The following is a 15,913-nucleotide window of genomic DNA, read 5'->3' on the forward strand; positions in this document are numbered from 1 at the left end:
TTTTTTTTTCTGAAATTAGATAGTTAAGAAGTGGCAGACTAACTCTCATTGGTGAAATTTCAAGCTCTTAATGGTATTGGGTAAGAAATGTCATAATATGACACTGGTAAAAAAAAAAGGCTTCTTCCTTCTCAGTGTGTTTGATGCCTAGGATGCACAAGAATTGTCTGCACTGATGCAACCACTCAAGCAAGTATGCAGGAGTCCATAGAGGAAAAAATGGTTCAAGAATGACAATACAGTGACTGTCTACTGAGCAAGACACCAAGTAAGTGCTACAAAACTGTGTGTGTAAATGAGTGCAAAAGCAATTCCCTAGCCACTGGTTACTTAACAGCTACAGCTCAGAGAGAAAACATCTCATCCAGACCTGTAAAACATCTCTGCTCAAAACTAAGTTTTTAGCATCTGAAAGTCTGGTAACCTGATGCAGATATAAAAGTTAGTAAGATGTAATTATTGTCTGAATCTTCAGAATTGAGTTCTACCCAACATGTAACATATTTTCACAACAGATCTAACTTTGATCCACATGGAAGGTGACATCTTTGATGCTTAAAGTATCTCAGAAGTCACAAAAGCCCTTGCTGTTTAATTACTGATTGTTCTTAACCTGTAACTAGTTTCAAGCTTATGCAATGGAGACATTTGGACTCTGGCTGCCGCTGCAATACAACACAACACAACACAACAGCTCACAGGCACCAGGACGTAAAACCTAAGCAAGGAGCTGAAAGGGCAGTGCTCGGTACTGAGCTAAACTGCACCTACGAGAGCACAGCAAAGAGAGCAAAAACTTCTTCTGGGTGCTCTGCAAATACGTGCACAATCAAGTGTTCAGCTAAGCCTGAGTAACCTGTCTGCAACTGTTATTCTCAAAACTCTCGTGTCTTCTTCAAGGGAGCCTCTCAGCAGACTCCCTACCAGAGCTAGGTGAGCAGATATTAGCTCTCTGTCAAATACTAAACTTTTCAAATATCTTTTGCCAAGATGGAGGAAATACTGATGTGTTTACGTTAAAACAATGTTTTAATAAACAGCAGCATAAAATAATCAGTGTTTAATATCATCTCTGGCATGTGAAATACAAAAATGCACATATCTTAATTATAAAATAGCCTTTGTAATTACATTTTCATGCTTGCCTAATTGAAATGCCCATAATTAATAAAACAATCATCAAGTAATACAGTGATTAAATGCATGCAGTGAAAATAAAGAAAAATATTTGTATAAGGTAGTGGCTGAATATCACCATAATATATTTCAAGAACATCTACATCAGGTTAAAAATAAAAAGAAACAGACCAAGATATAAAATGCAGAGATGTATTTTCACTTCTGCTGTACAAAACACCATCACACTTTTGTGCAAAAGATAAAAATAAAGTCATATTATACAACATTGTCAACTGAGCAAAAGATTGTTTTCATTGTGTACAATAAAAAATACTATTCAGTACAAAAGAGAGTGTGAAAAACCATAATGTACACAGCACTTTTGTAACTCATTAAAGTGGTTTCAAATGAATAATCTAGATTGCTTATACCTGAATGAACTTTAGTAATTACACAAGTGATATTTCTAGGATGAAAATTAACACTAATTCACATTATTAGAATTGATAGACTAAATTGCTATCAATGGATTTGCTGCCTGATGGAATGTGAGTTTCCCTTCTTTGGGGTTACTGGAGTCATAATCACTGAAATTACGTATCGATCTGAAACAATAAATATTCCTGGGAAAACTGATTGTCATATATAAAATTGTGGTTTGGAGCCTTTCCATTAAACAGTTGCATAGCAACAAAAGGATATAAAATTTCCACTTTAACTACGTATAAAAATTATGAAATGTTATCTTTGAATAAGTTGATCCAGGTTCTGAAATTAAAATACTTTAATTTCATTTCCTTTAAGGCAATTTCTTACAACTCCAGCCATCTTTAGCAGCCAATATTGAATGATTTTTGTAGACTGCAAGTCGATAACTCAAACTATTGTGCTGTCATATAAAAAGACTTTTTTGGTCTGAATCTGAACTCAGACTCCCAACTTAACAAAAGACCAAAATCCTACCTGAAGTAAATTATTCAGCTCTCAGATCACATACTTGAAACATAATCCTTGACTGCAAAATTTACAAATATTTTAACTAGCTATTGGAACTGAAATTGCACACCCAGTAAATCGCCGAATATTTGCATCTCCTAAAAAGAGACAAATATTAAAATATGTTTTCAGTATAAAAAAGTTTCTGTGATTTAAACCACATCAGATGCTTAAAAAGCTGTGAAAAAGCATATGATAAAATGTTTTTATTCTAAAAAATCTCCCCCTCCCCTTTTTGAGTTGTCGGTGGCACTTAACGAAACAATGAGTCCATTCACAAAGCTGGGTATTCATACCACAATGATCTTTGTCTGGTTGAGTCTGCCCATCCTGTTAAGCAGTTAAACTTCACAGAAGATACTTGCTGCAATGTCTGTTAAACAACCAGGAGAATCTTTAATAAAATATTTGAATATAAATCTTTTCTACGACATTCTAGTTTGTATTGTAAATAGTTATATTTACAAAGGCCTCGCTTATTTACAATTCAGCTGAAATCATAGATTCGTTAGGTCCATGGATGCTGGAGTCTCCTAAAAGGGAAGACTGCTTAGAGTCTATTTTGTACGGTTTTTGAGTTTTGTTTCCAAAAACTGTTATACCGATCCCTCCCGGATGACTAGGAATTGACATATGAGATAGCAAAGGGATATTTGCTTCCTGGTTGGATCCTGAAGACGGCAAACTAGTGACGTGACCTGTGCTGGTCGACCCACTGGCACTGCTGGGAGAGCGACTCTTTGGAGGAGGGCAGTGCTGGATCACCCGGGGTGGACCTTGCGGCTGATAGTGGGCAGCTGGGAAAGCAGCATATCCTGGTGGAATCGGGTACCCATTGATCGGAATATATCGTTGGTTTTGAGGTATCGGTGGTCCTATGAACCCGGCAATTTGGCCTTGTGGTATACCTTGGGCTGGAAACATGTAGTTAGGGTACCTAGGATTACTTAGGTTACTCACTGGACTTGCACTGAGGGAAGTTGTTTGCGTGGTGGCATTCCCACCTGAGGGGGTGGTAGAACTAGTGTGACTTGAAAGGCCCTCCCAGGAGCGCAGCCTGGCATGGATTTCTTTAAATCGTGGCCTCCGAGATGGCAGATCATGCCAGCACTCTGTCATCAGGCTATACATTCTAGGAGGACAGTCTTCAGAGCACGGCAGCAGTTGTCTTTTCCTGATCATCTCGATGACTTCTTGATTACTAAATCCATAATACGGTTGAAGTCCAAAGCTGAATATCTCCCATAAAACAACTCCAAATGACCAAATATCTGAATCGGAAGAGAATTTGCCGTACATAATGGCCTCTGGTGGCATCCAGCGAATTGGCAAGAGAGATTTGTTTTGAACTCTGTAATAATCTGCCGAGTAGATTTCTCTTGAGAGTCCAAGGTCAGAAATTTTCACATGAAGTTGTTCTCCAATTAAAATGTTCCGAGTAGCAAGATCTTTATGGACAAAAAAATGACTTGATAAGTACTCCATCCCCGCTGCAATCTGGACTGCAATATGTAGGAAATCCCCGTGGTCCAGGCTGGATTTTACTGTCCCGTCCTCGTCACTGCTACACCCAACATCTGAATGCGGCGATCGCATGATGAGGAACTCGTGTAGGTCTCCTTGGTTCATGTACTCGAAGAGCATGCAGACAGGTTGTTCCTGGGTCACAACACCTAAGAGGCAAACGATGTTAGGGTGATGGAGCTCGGCCATGAGAGATGCTTCTTGCTGGAACTCTGCCCACTGCTGGGGGTTGTTAAAGTCTTTTAGGGTCTTGATAGCAACAAGTTGAGCATGATCCATGCCTGGAAGGTAGAGATGTCCCTTGTAGATTTTGCCAAAAGCACATTCACCAAGTTCTTCCATGAAGCGCACAGCGGAAAGAGGCAACTCCTTAGCCTTACTCTGGGAAAGAAATGACAGTAAAAAGGTGTTAGAAAAACAAAGCTGAACACGTGTTTTTAAATAAAAGATCTTTTCACACAGGAAGTCTGAAAGCCCTGCAAACCTATATGAGAGCTCCTGGGGCTGCACACCCATGTGGCAGGGAACCTGTGAGAGATAGGCACTAGCGCAGCAGCCCCAGTTCAGTATCCTAACACCAGTATCCCAACATCTGCACAGTTCAGGGCTGAAAAATGCTTAATCTTACTCTGTACTCTGCTCCAAAACTAAATTTAGAATTACTTTTTACCCTCTGCACAAGATCAGATAAAAGTAGTATGTGTTAGATATAAATATACGCAGGAACCATCAGCATTTCAGCAAAAGCATTTATATACTTGGGCTTGGGCATTTATATACTTGAAACTGAATCTGACTGATTTCAGGAATTGAGTCAATTCACATACTTTAAGTTAAGTGCATGTTGAAGTGCTTTCTGGGCCCGCGCCTAAAGTTTTAGCAGAAACCCTTTTTTTCTTTTAAAGCTATGTTCTTGTAGCCAATTCTTCCTTGACTTTGCTATTAACCCTTCAATGTACAATAAAGACTCTTTCTGTTCACACTTGACTGAATGTTCAATCTCAAACATGCTGGACAGAGTCAGCTGGAAAAATGAGATATTGGTTGAAGAAGAAAGGCTAAATTTTTAAAACTCTGTTGTTCTTCACTCTTAGACCATAAAGAACTTGCATTTACATTCAGACACCAATTCCACACTTGCTGTTAACACCTACACACAAAGCCAGTCATTTAGGATCTTCCATATAGCCATAGGTAGTAATTTAAGACTAATGAGTTTGGGATCTACATTTCATAAAGCAGTGTAAACATTAGCATTTGCCTTCCTGAAATATAGCTGCAGCTTTACAGCGACAATAGAGGAAAGCTGACGTATTAGAAAAATCATTAAAAAGTGGCATTTTAGGAGAAATGAATTCTAATTATATTGACCACTTTCAATTTTTAGACAAATACTGCATAAATAATAATAATCATCATCATCATAAAGCCATTTAAGCAGGCAGCCAGTAGACTGTACGGTGATGGCAGGAAATTAGCTATATTGTTGAGGAACAGATGGTTTATATTATACAAATCCTTTAGGCTAAAACTTGTTTAGGTCTGGCATATTGTAAATTATATTTTAGTAATGAAAGTGAAATGACCTCTGTCTGACCTCAGGCAGGGTTTGTCTGTTTGAACCAACATAGTGGAAAACTATGAAAGAAAATGAAGTCATAAAGTTTTGGCAGGAAGGGCTCATTTCAAGTTAAGCGGTTATAAATCTGCTTAGTTTTTGTTTGACAAGTATTTGTCATACATCGGTGTACAAAATGTAAAGAAGTGTAAAATACATATGAGGCAGCACGCCAAAGTAAACCGAGTACAAAGGAAGAGCAGAAAGAGCGAAGCCCACCGCCTCTATCTCTTTATCGGCTCCTTCCATTAGGTGAATGACAGGACAAGCTCAGTTTATTATATTTTTTGAGGGCAATTAAAATCCCTTAAAACTGAAACAGGCTCTTGGATGAAATGCTAACATTTTTATTTGTACGAGCAAACACATATCTACCTCACTTGGAGCTTAAAGCTTAAGAGTGTTTTTACCCAAAGTTGACATTAATACTGGATACCGTATTTAAAAATAGGATTCTACTTCCTTTCTTTTCAAATTTTGTTTGAAAAGCAATCAAAACATTTGAAACAGGGCGGGTTGGGTTTCGCAGTAGGAAAATAGAGAATTAGCATAAATAAAACAGAAAGCTTTTTGCAGCATATGACTTTAAACATCAAAAGAAAACAGTCTGGTCTATATTTGCAAAACACTTCTGAGTAAGTTGCTTCCCTATGTGGCGTGCATAAGGCATCAGTGTGTCGGCAGCCTAGGTGGAAATCGTGACCTGGATAAAATGATGCTGACATTCCCTTTATCTCCTGTTCAGCTGTGCATTTATCAGACTACCTTAGAAGGGGAACCAAGAAGCAAGTCCAAATTTATCAAAATATTCTATGGTGGTTGGACGCAAGATGTATTTTGACGCTTACCAAATTAAATGGTTCTGGTACTATTACCTACATTCTGTTATTAAGCACATGTTTTGTTTTTAAGCATGTATTAAGCATTTTCAGCTGCTCTAAGCTGTACATGGAAGCTGAAATTAAGGACATCAAAGGGAAAACCAAGATAAAGTCACTGGGTTTGCGTGTGTCCTGGGGCTGAGGAGGTAGAATACACCAATGGACCAAGCTCTCTGTCCACCCCAACCCCACAGAGCAGTCCTGCAGTCCCAATGTCCGCAACTGTTTAAAACAAAGAGTTTAGCAATATGCTATATAAAAACATCTCTGCGTGCACTTTGTATTACTAAAGGGCAAAATCAGCACCGCGTTCTCCAGCAGAGCCACGCTGTGGGTTTACTTTTATCATTGACTTAAAAGAGTCTTCTACACTTTCAGTGAGTGGGTGGTGAGCTGGAATTTTCCTCTGCAACAACCTTCTGTGTTTATCCTGACTGCTCTGAGCCTGCCACTCTACAGACACCGGGCAGCACCCCCAAAAAAGCACCTCATGCTGGGTGGCACAGCTCCATCCATCCCCTGCCCCTTGTACCACATTCCCTGCACCTTATGGGATGCAGTGACTGAAGTAATTTTCCCTGGCCTGCCACAATTAACTCTTTACAATCTAATTCTATAAATCTGACTTTTAAGAGCAAGCAGTGGTGGCAGCCCATAGCTCCTTTATAGAACTTAAGAAGCAAACCACTCCTGAACTTATACAGACATGGAGAGCACAGCTCCTGAACTACAAGTGCAACCTTTCCTAATGCCCAGTAGCGACCTCCGCGCTGTAGAAAGAACACCTTCAACAGCAATACTTGAAAAAAAAAAACAGCAACATTTGAAGAATCGGTGCTTAGAGTTCACATGGCTGAAGCTTCAATAAAAACTAAATTTGGTTAATTTGGCTATGTCATTTTCCCACAAAAATAACATCTTGCCCAAAGGCACGTCTGACTGTTTCAGATGCCACACTTCGCTGTGTTTCTATTCTAGTTACTTGTACATGTTGATTTTCACTCTAAAATGCTTCAAAAAAAAAGAACAATCTCCACCAAGTTGTTGAAGAATTGGCATTGTGTGCAAAACAAGACAATTAAATAATCTGTCCAGGGCATTATTCTGCCTGTAGGTGGCAGAAGGCATTTACAGCCCCGAAGTGGGTGATAGCTACAGGTTTGCAAATTGGCTGCCCAGCTCATAAACAAGAAGCTCATGGTTAATCATGCTTCAATCTGAAATGATTTTTAAAACGCTTCATGAACCAGGGAGTAGACTGAAGCAAAGCAACAGCAGCAACAAGAGCAGCTCTGCACTAGCTGTGCTGGCCAGCTAGAGGTAGATCCTTGGGCTGTGTTGTGCTAATTTCTCTTTTAACTGAGAAATCAGGTAAGCCTGAAATGGGCTGAAAAAACAAGGAACAAATCTTTCCAAAGTGATTTCAGCTGAGTGAAGGTGGTGCATGATTATAGCAGATCCAGAAAAAAACTCTCTTGAGAAAATGCTGAATCATATCTATACTACTTTCTGACTTAAAAAAGGCCTCCAAATAAGATAAGTAATCTAGAGGTACTTCAGGAATGGGCTGCTTTTTTACCACTAAAAGCTCCAGCTCCTATATATGCAGACACATGGACACATAGGAATTAGGCCCAGCATGACACTTGCTATGCTGCTGACAAGAAAAGTCCTTCCAAGAAACAAAGGCACCAGCAGAAACCTGAAGTTGGAAATCAGCTTAACATTTCAGCGCTCAATCAATAAAGGATTTCACTCCCCGCCCTTAGAGGCAGCAAACACAGAAGCAGAAATGAGCTGCAGGCTTACCTTTGGTTTATAGGCATTGAGCATTGACATCTCCACGTTTTGTCCTCTTACGTGTTTAGGCTGTCTTTGAACTGGAGGGGAGGATGACTTCTGGTTGTTGCGACAGATACAGATGAAGAAGAAGAGCAAGGCTATGGCCAGGGGAATAGTGACACTCGGCACCAGGATATAGAGGATTTCCATTTTATTCTTTTCCTTGGAATCCTTAGAATCTGGTTCAAGGGAAAAAACAACCAATGAATGAAGTATCCACACAGTTGAATACACCCCTGGGTCAACTAGAAGTATTAAGAGGAATAAAGCATCCAGGTAACACTACTGCAAGCCACCTTCTTGAATAATAACAGAGAAATTCATTTTGTTGAGTACTGTTTCTGTAGGATCACAGAATGGAAGATACACCAACAAGGCCAGGAACTATTGCAGTGACAGCTGAAAGAAAAGCTACATTGTAGATAAAACCTGTAAAAAACAAGGATCTGGAAGAGGTTGGGATGTCAGTTTATTTTACAGAGTGCCAACACTAGCTGCAGTATTTGCTCCCTCTGCACACAGCTTTCTTCACAGCTAGGGAGCGAGTGATTAATTTTAGAAGTATGAAACCCTCTTCCACCACTGCCCAGCAAGGACATCCGACACTCAGCTCTCTCCAGCGATCTGTGGGTTCACAGAGCTTGTTGCTTAGGGGAAAGGTGTGTCACGGGAGAGGCTTTGGGAAGGAGATAACACCCTTGCATTCATGCAGCACCTGCCTGTGTTGACAAAGATGCTGTCCAAGCACACAGCTCCGAGCACGAGGCCACTGAAGCTTGCTTTGCTCTGGTATTCCCCAGCAGCATCCAAAAACTGAGGGTGTAATTACACTCGGGTTAACACACCCACTGTAGGGCACCCCATAAACTTTGAAGATCACCTGGGGCTGCGGGACGGGCTGCTGCTGCCCACTTGTTTTGAGAGGGGTGCTGGAAATCTGCAGCAAAATCAGGCCGGGCAGATTCTGGCAGGACGGGGACTGCTTTGTTCTTCATGCAGGGTCATTCCAGTTTGTTTGTCTGTGTTTTCCAAGCTGCATTTGTAGAAATGCTTAATGGCCCACACAGATATCCTTCATGCACTTCATTATACATACACGCAGTCTGAAGCTTGCTTTGGCTCAAATGGTGACAGAGGCAAAGTTCAAATGTTTCTGGAAATCACTTTATGCAGCCCCTCTCTACTGACAGGCTCACCCCATCCTCCTGCTCCCCCCTTTTGACCCTTCTTTTTAAACTAAGTTGTGCCACCTGGTTTTCAATTGTGAGGGGAGGTGTGCTCTCACCCCATCTGTAGTGAACAGCCAGCTCTACCCAGCAGCCTGCACAGATCCCTGTGCCACAAGCAGGTGAGAGGCTCTCTTGTCCCCAGGGGAGTAAAGACCAAGCCATCCCTTCTACCTTCCCCACTCCACTGTCATCAGCGGTGTCTTCCACGAGTTGCCATCCTCTAGCACAGACAGGCAGTGCCTTTCCCTCTCCTTCAAAACCTTTTTATATTTGTCTTTGCCAAGCCTCACTCTCGACTTGCTCCATGTTTCAAATCTTCCTATATTCAAGTTGACAAACTTTTATGACACCAATCTCTTACAGATTGTGAGACAACGGAAGGATACAGTTGAAGAAAGGAAAAGAAAGCAGCAGCATGAGGCAGACGGAGACCTGGGCACTAGTTCGTCACCTGAGCTATTCCAGTCAAAGGAAATTATTGTTCTTATTAAGTAGCAGCCCTTGCCATGAAGCCTCATTAGGTTAATAGGTTTCTTGGGAGCCACCCCAATTAAATTAATTTCCCATCTAGGCATGTCCTGGTGAGGCCGAATGCACAATACTTATTAAACTGTGCCTGAAATGGCTCTTTCAGCCAGTGCAAAACCAGCAGAATGCAAGTCCCATGTGGTATTTGGCTTTTAATATGCAGATTGGCATTTAACAATTAAATTAGTACTCACCTGATATAGTTCTATTTGTCTGTATTTAAAATAACAATCCCATATAATTCGGCTGTACAGCGACTACCATGTAAGGCAATGGTGAGAAGTAATTAAAACCCTTGTTAGGAATTCCTCAAGCCAGCCAGCCTATCTCATTTATTATCTAGTAAAATGTTCAAATCAGAGACTTTTGCAACACGGCCAAAAGCGTTCCGCTTCCAGCTATCCCAGATCAAAAGACCAAAACAGTCGCGGGATCTCAGAGCCCATCCAGAGCAGCCCTTGGAAGCAGCTCCCCCTCCTCAGCTCTCAACTACCCAATTATCCCGATGCCCTGTGGGAAACAAAACGGGGAAAACACAAACTGCACATGGCTGAAAGGTCACAGACTGACAGTGCCATGGCATGCCGTGAGCTCAGTGGCACCAGAGACCCCTGAGCTTACCCAGCCTGAGCTGCCCAAGGTGCCTGGGGCCGAGCCAGGTTTCCTTCCCCAGGCCAGCTCCTGGGGCAGAGAGCCCAGCACTGACCAGACCCTACAGGGAGTCTTGCTGACTGCTGCTTAGACCCAGGTTTCTGTAGTGAAGGGCTGAAGCAAGGCTGTGGAACAGTTTATATAGCTTAAAGTACTCTTGTACAGTCACTGTGCCTAATTAAGAAGAAAAATAAAAGAACTTATATGCACTGAAATAGCATGAAAAGAGATACAAGACTCTGAGAAGTATGTATGAATTTTAGAGAGGGTTTGTGATGCATGTGATATATCCCAAACTGTCTGCCTTTCCCCGATCCATTCTTTCACTAAGAACATAATTTAGATCCCACTTTGGCATCGATTCCCATCTTTCCATTAATTGAAAAAGACTTTGGAGCAGGCTCAGCACATGTCTCACTGCAGGAATGTTCATAACCATAACCAGAAATAATTCAATTTGGTTCTGGCTATCGAACAGTAACATCAAAAGCTATCTCCTTTCCAAGGGGAAAGGTACTGTTACTGTCACAATTTGGAGGCAACATAAAATTTTTGTGTGAAACTTTCTTCTGTGGATTTCCAGAACATTTCTGCACACATTTCTGGCATGACCACGCAAATAGCTGTATGTTTTCTTGGCACGCTATTGATACTGCTGTTTTTTTAATGCAGGTTAAACAATTAGGAACCATTTGTTCAGGTCTTCCATCCACTTACCCTAGCTCTCAAAAAAGCAAACTAAAATGTGAGCTGAATCTCATTTTTTGATCATTCTGCAAAACCGAAATACAGCCACGGCAGTTTGGTAAACACCAACCTCAAAGGCAGCTAAAAGCATCTGGCAAGCTCATTTCTATTTTTTAAACAAGGCCTGAGCTCTGTTAAGTGATGTTTGCATTCATTAAGATGGTTCTTACTAAACCAAGCAAAAAGTAGAATGTTTTGTTAACTGCTTTGCGGATCAGCATCAGCAGCACAACTTCTCTGATCCTGTTTCGTTTGGATTAAGGAGTCACACTGATCGGAATGGCAACCTGGAAAGCCTGGGATGCTCGGGCTGCCCCACCACCTCCTGGGGAGCGCTCAGGTATTCCTTAGTAAAATATTTTCACGCCAGCCCTGCGCCAGCGGCGCGGGCAGTAAGTGCTCATAGGCCTCCCCGGAGCAGGGGGATTTCCTGCACTGGATGCTGTGGCTTCAGCTACAAGCACTGCATTTATCCTTTCCTAGAGCTCTCTTTTCAGGGATTCGAAAAAGACACCGTGCACACAGCTCCTGCGGGCTCCGGGTTTGCAGGAGGGCTGTACAGAGGGGGCGAGCCAAATTCCCTTTTTCTCTCAAAGTGAGACATAAAAAAAAGCAGCAATTACCACAGGCCGGCACGTCGCAAAGCTCGGACTTGAAGTTCTCGTCCAAGGTGAAGCACCACGGGGCGTCCTTCTGGTTCCCGGGGTTGCGGCAGTAGGAGTGCCCCCCGTTGAGCTCGGGGTACCTGATGGCGGTGAAGGTGTGCGTGTGGGGGTACTGCGAGTTCCAGGGCTGGCACTGCCGCCCCGACCGCGTCACGCTCACCGTGCCCCGGTAGTCCACCCCCGTGCTGTTGTAGCATTTGTGATCTGAAAAGAAAAATAAAGAAGTTCAAGGCAAGGGTCGGTGGGGTTAGACAGATGGCGGCTGGATGGGGTGGGCACCAAGCCCCCCGTGTGCTTCTGCTGGCCCGGGGCCGGCAAAGCCAGCTCAGGAGCACGGGCTCCCAATTTGCTGCGGCTGCAACGCGGGGCCTGCTTTGCATTCACATTCCTGGGAGGATTTAAAGCTTATGCTTCTGTAATGAAAACAGCCTATGCCAAGCGTTTTTAATATAAGATACACAAAAGAAGTAAAAACTACAGTGGGAATCTGAATCGCAGCCATTATTTTCATATGAAGGTGGAGAGTTTGTGGGAGCCACGTTTTATATTTGCCTGTTCAGATGTATAAAGATTGGGAGCAGGCTGCAGCCCAGCCTGACCAAAGACCAAGGTCAGTGGATCACTGAAACAATATTGCTGAATTTCAGCCCACTCAAGACTGGCTAGGGAAGAAGTGTGGGAGTACAGTAAGGCAACAGCACGGTGCCTGTTTGCTTTCAAAGCCCAGTGCTGAGGCACAAGCAGCTTCACAGTCTCCACCATGGTATTTTCTGCACCCGTTTTCACTTACTTTTATTTATGGGATCTGCCATGGGAATCCCAATCCGGATACAATTGACGGCTTCGGGACTATCTGGCTGGGGCAGATCCTCGCAGTTGGGCAGCTTTAATCTCATCAGAATCATGGGATTAGATCTTGCAAAAATATACTCAGTCTGACACAGGACGTTCTCCAGGATTTCACACTCGTCGCGGCACAGGTCTCGTGGCTTCGGAGCCGGCGAAGTCTCGTCGCAGTAGGGGAAGGCGTAATGGCAGAGCGAAGGAATAGCAAACTGGGAGCATTTATCCGACAAATGGCTGGAAGTGCCAATCATGGTGAAGGCAGCTGTAAAATATACAAAAGGATTTTACCTAACCCGGTGGGAATTCTGCTCCCGTGCTCTCGCCTTCCCGAAATATCCCTCCCTTCCCATTGCGACTATTCTTTTCAGACAGCCAGGTGACGAACAGGCCTTGCAGAAATACACAGCACTAATTACATTAAAAGTTATTAACGATGCTGATTTCGCTGACAGAGAAAAAACATCTGGTTTTCAACACTGGCCTAATGTTAAGCATGTTACCAAAACCCCAAACCCAATTATACATTTTTTCCCCAAGTAATTTATAATGGCTTACGAAGTCATACAATATTTGGATGCTTTTGGCCCAAGAAGTGAAAAATAAAGTGCTTGCAGGCTGCCCAATGACAAAACCTGTACCTTTGTGAAAAATGACAGCTTTCCTACCAAAGGAAAAAAAAAAGTGGCGTGTCAAAATTTCATGCTTTTAAATTGCACATTTAAAACCTGCTTGGGTAACAGCAGCCCAGGGCAAGCTGGCATTGAACCACTCCCAGGAGCTGTAAATGCACATCCCCTGCTCCTCGGAAAAGCAGTTTTGTGGCTTCTTTGGGTTAAGTGGGCCAGCAGAGACATGAGGCTGCTCAAATCTTGCCTCTCCAGACAGCTCCCTCCCCTGACACTGCGCAACGCAGGGGTCCCAGGCAAGCTTTGATGGGGAGCTCACAGCAAGAGAGGATAAAGAGAACATAAAAATAGCACTGCGGTTTATGAAACTTTAGCAGCTTTGGGGGTAAAGCTTCTTGGGAAAGAGGCAAGTGCATTTTTAACCCACCTGTAATCTGATTTTCTATTTCACCTTGCATATGCAAAGACTCCATATAAATGGTCCGGTTTCCAATAAACCGCGCACAGGCGATCCCCCGGTAGGGCTGGCAAAACCCGTCCTCTTCATACTCGTCACTGAAATCAATCATAAACACAAAAGAGCGAAACGTTTCACATGCGATTTTGCAGCAGAATGTCCCTCCGGGGAGCTGGCACTCGCATTATCCGCGGCCGAGGCGAGGGGCTCGCCGCGTTTGTCTCGCAGCCGGCGATTCGTTCTGGGGCTGCTCGCCCGGCGCGGGAGCCCGCACGCCGCCCTCGCCTCCATTAAGAGCCTGTGATAAGGGATTATATGGTCTTTAGGTAGTGCAGAGGGCACGGCCCGGGCTTTGTGCCCACGGTGATTTTAACCTTAAAGGATTCCCACAGTGCTGCAGGTAGTTTTCAGTAGCTCGCCAAGGATTTCCGAGTGAATATAAGGAATATACAACAGCCTGAGTTTTCAGCTGCATCACAAAATCAGGTACCGGCATTTTGGGTTAGCAAGAACACGCACAAATGTTGTCTGAACTATTTTGTTATTATCATGTTGTCTGCGATTATTTTTTGCAGGAAGGAGGAGGCTACATTCAGGAATATACCCAGCCTTGCACAGAAGAGAAAACAGAAACTGCCAGGAAAAATAAAATTACGTTTATTTAAGGCAGCTAAGATGCTGTTTTCCATTTGCGAACCAAACTTATACTTAATGGTGATAAGCACAGCAGGAAGAGTCAGGCGAGCAGAGCCAGAATTAAAGGCGCACACAAAGAATCACCCCCTCCCCGCGCTGATACCCTGCCATAGGAAATGTTTCCTCAGCCCCCACCAGCGCGGCAACAGTTATTGCTAAAACAGAACCGAAGCTAAAACAGGAGTTAAATAGACAGATTTCTTTCATTAGGTGCTTTGTTTTATACACTCTAGGAGACATTTAATACATCAATCCAGATGTGAAATTATTTGCCAATATTCTTCAAACAGAGCAAAGAAAGGAAATCACTGAGCCTCTGCAGACCAGAGCAGTCACTGCTTATGCTGAAGAGATAAGCAGCAGCTCGCTGCTGCACACCGCTGAGCCCTACGGATGCTTTGAGGAGGATTTGAGCTTACATGGTCACTGCAACATGCCTCCAGCGGGTCAGTCAGCCCCGTTACCTCCTCACTGCGAGGATCTGGTTGGAGATATTTGGGACCTGTTCTCCGAACAGACACCTCAGCTCTGATGAGGCCGCAGCAAATGGAGAAACTTAATGAAAATGTGATGAAAATTGAATAATTTCTCTTATTCCTGCCCAGACCCTCCTTTTTAGCTCTCAAATTAGGAAATAATTGATATTGGAAATATTAGTAAGTGATATTGGAATACCCCTAGGTACGATCATAGCTGGGTAGGCAACAGGTTCCTTCGTGTACTTTTTTTCTCCCCAAATTCATCCTCCCCCAGCTGCCAAAAGCGTAACAGCGGAATCAGACGATGTCGCTAATAGGGAAAAATCACAGCTTTTTTAATCATCTCTGCCATTAGGCTTAACAAAAGACACTTTCATCCCCTCCTGAAGACCTTGGCTGTGAGAGCTTGGAAATGCAAATTGCGTTTAGCCTCTTTGAAGTCACCCACTCATTGTGTGCGGGGCTTAGAGCCAGCGGCCAGCCCAGCAGCCGGGCTCCCGGTGCCCTGACACAGCGGCCAGGGCGAGCTAATGGGATTAGCGGGGAGAAGTGCTGGGATCGCCTTCCAGGACACCCCAAGCATCTCCCGGCCCTATGCAGCTACCGGCTCCAGAGCACGGTCCCAGGACTCACGCAGCGTTGCTTTAAGTTCACACGGAGGAGCTAGGAACCGGGAATTAGCGGTGGTAATTTATGACTGTGAAGACAGGGGGTGGGGAAGCGGGCTGGGAGGGATGGAAACCTTCCCCAGCCATCCCGCATCAGCTGAGAAATCAGTGGGAAGGGCTCCAGGCTGGATGATGGTCCCAAGATGTTCCCAAGTACATTGAAAACTGGATTGCAAAAGCGCAACCTCTAATCTGCCAATTCAAGTCATTAGCTAGAGCAAGGGTAGGCTGAGCTGCCTCGGGTGCTGGGCAGCACAGACACCGAGAGGGGAACAGACCCGAGCACGGCCGTGTGTTTCTGCACGTCGTTGGCTCTGGCACAAGCACCACGATGGCTCTTG

General features: G+C 43.6%; 1 protein-coding gene across 11 annotated transcripts in view; it reads right to left on the reverse strand.

Moving 5' to 3' along the window:
* Positions 1 to 1,045: 1,045 nt before the first annotated feature.
* ROR1 (receptor tyrosine kinase like orphan receptor 1) overlaps positions 1,046 to 15,913 on the reverse strand; it is a 149,554-nt gene continuing 134,686 nt past the window's right edge. For all 11 annotated transcript variants that reach the window (XM_068690221.1, XM_068690211.1, XM_068690222.1 and 8 more), the window contains 5 exons: positions 13,700 to 13,827; positions 12,591 to 12,908; positions 11,759 to 12,004; positions 7,948 to 8,159; positions 1,046 to 4,020 (listed from right to left, as the gene is read on the reverse strand). In XM_068690221.1, the coding sequence (XP_068546322.1) occupies positions 2,596 to 4,020; positions 7,948 to 8,159; positions 11,759 to 12,004; positions 12,591 to 12,908; positions 13,700 to 13,827 (2,329 nt within the window). In that variant the 3' untranslated portion in view covers positions 1,046 to 2,595. The remainder of the gene's footprint in view (positions 4,021 to 7,947; positions 8,160 to 11,758; positions 12,005 to 12,590; positions 12,909 to 13,699; positions 13,828 to 15,913) is intronic.

Source organism: Anas acuta, chromosome 8 (assembly GCF_963932015.1).
Source record: "Anas acuta chromosome 8, bAnaAcu1.1, whole genome shotgun sequence".
Taxonomy (NCBI): Eukaryota; Metazoa; Chordata; class Aves; order Anseriformes; family Anatidae; genus Anas; species Anas acuta.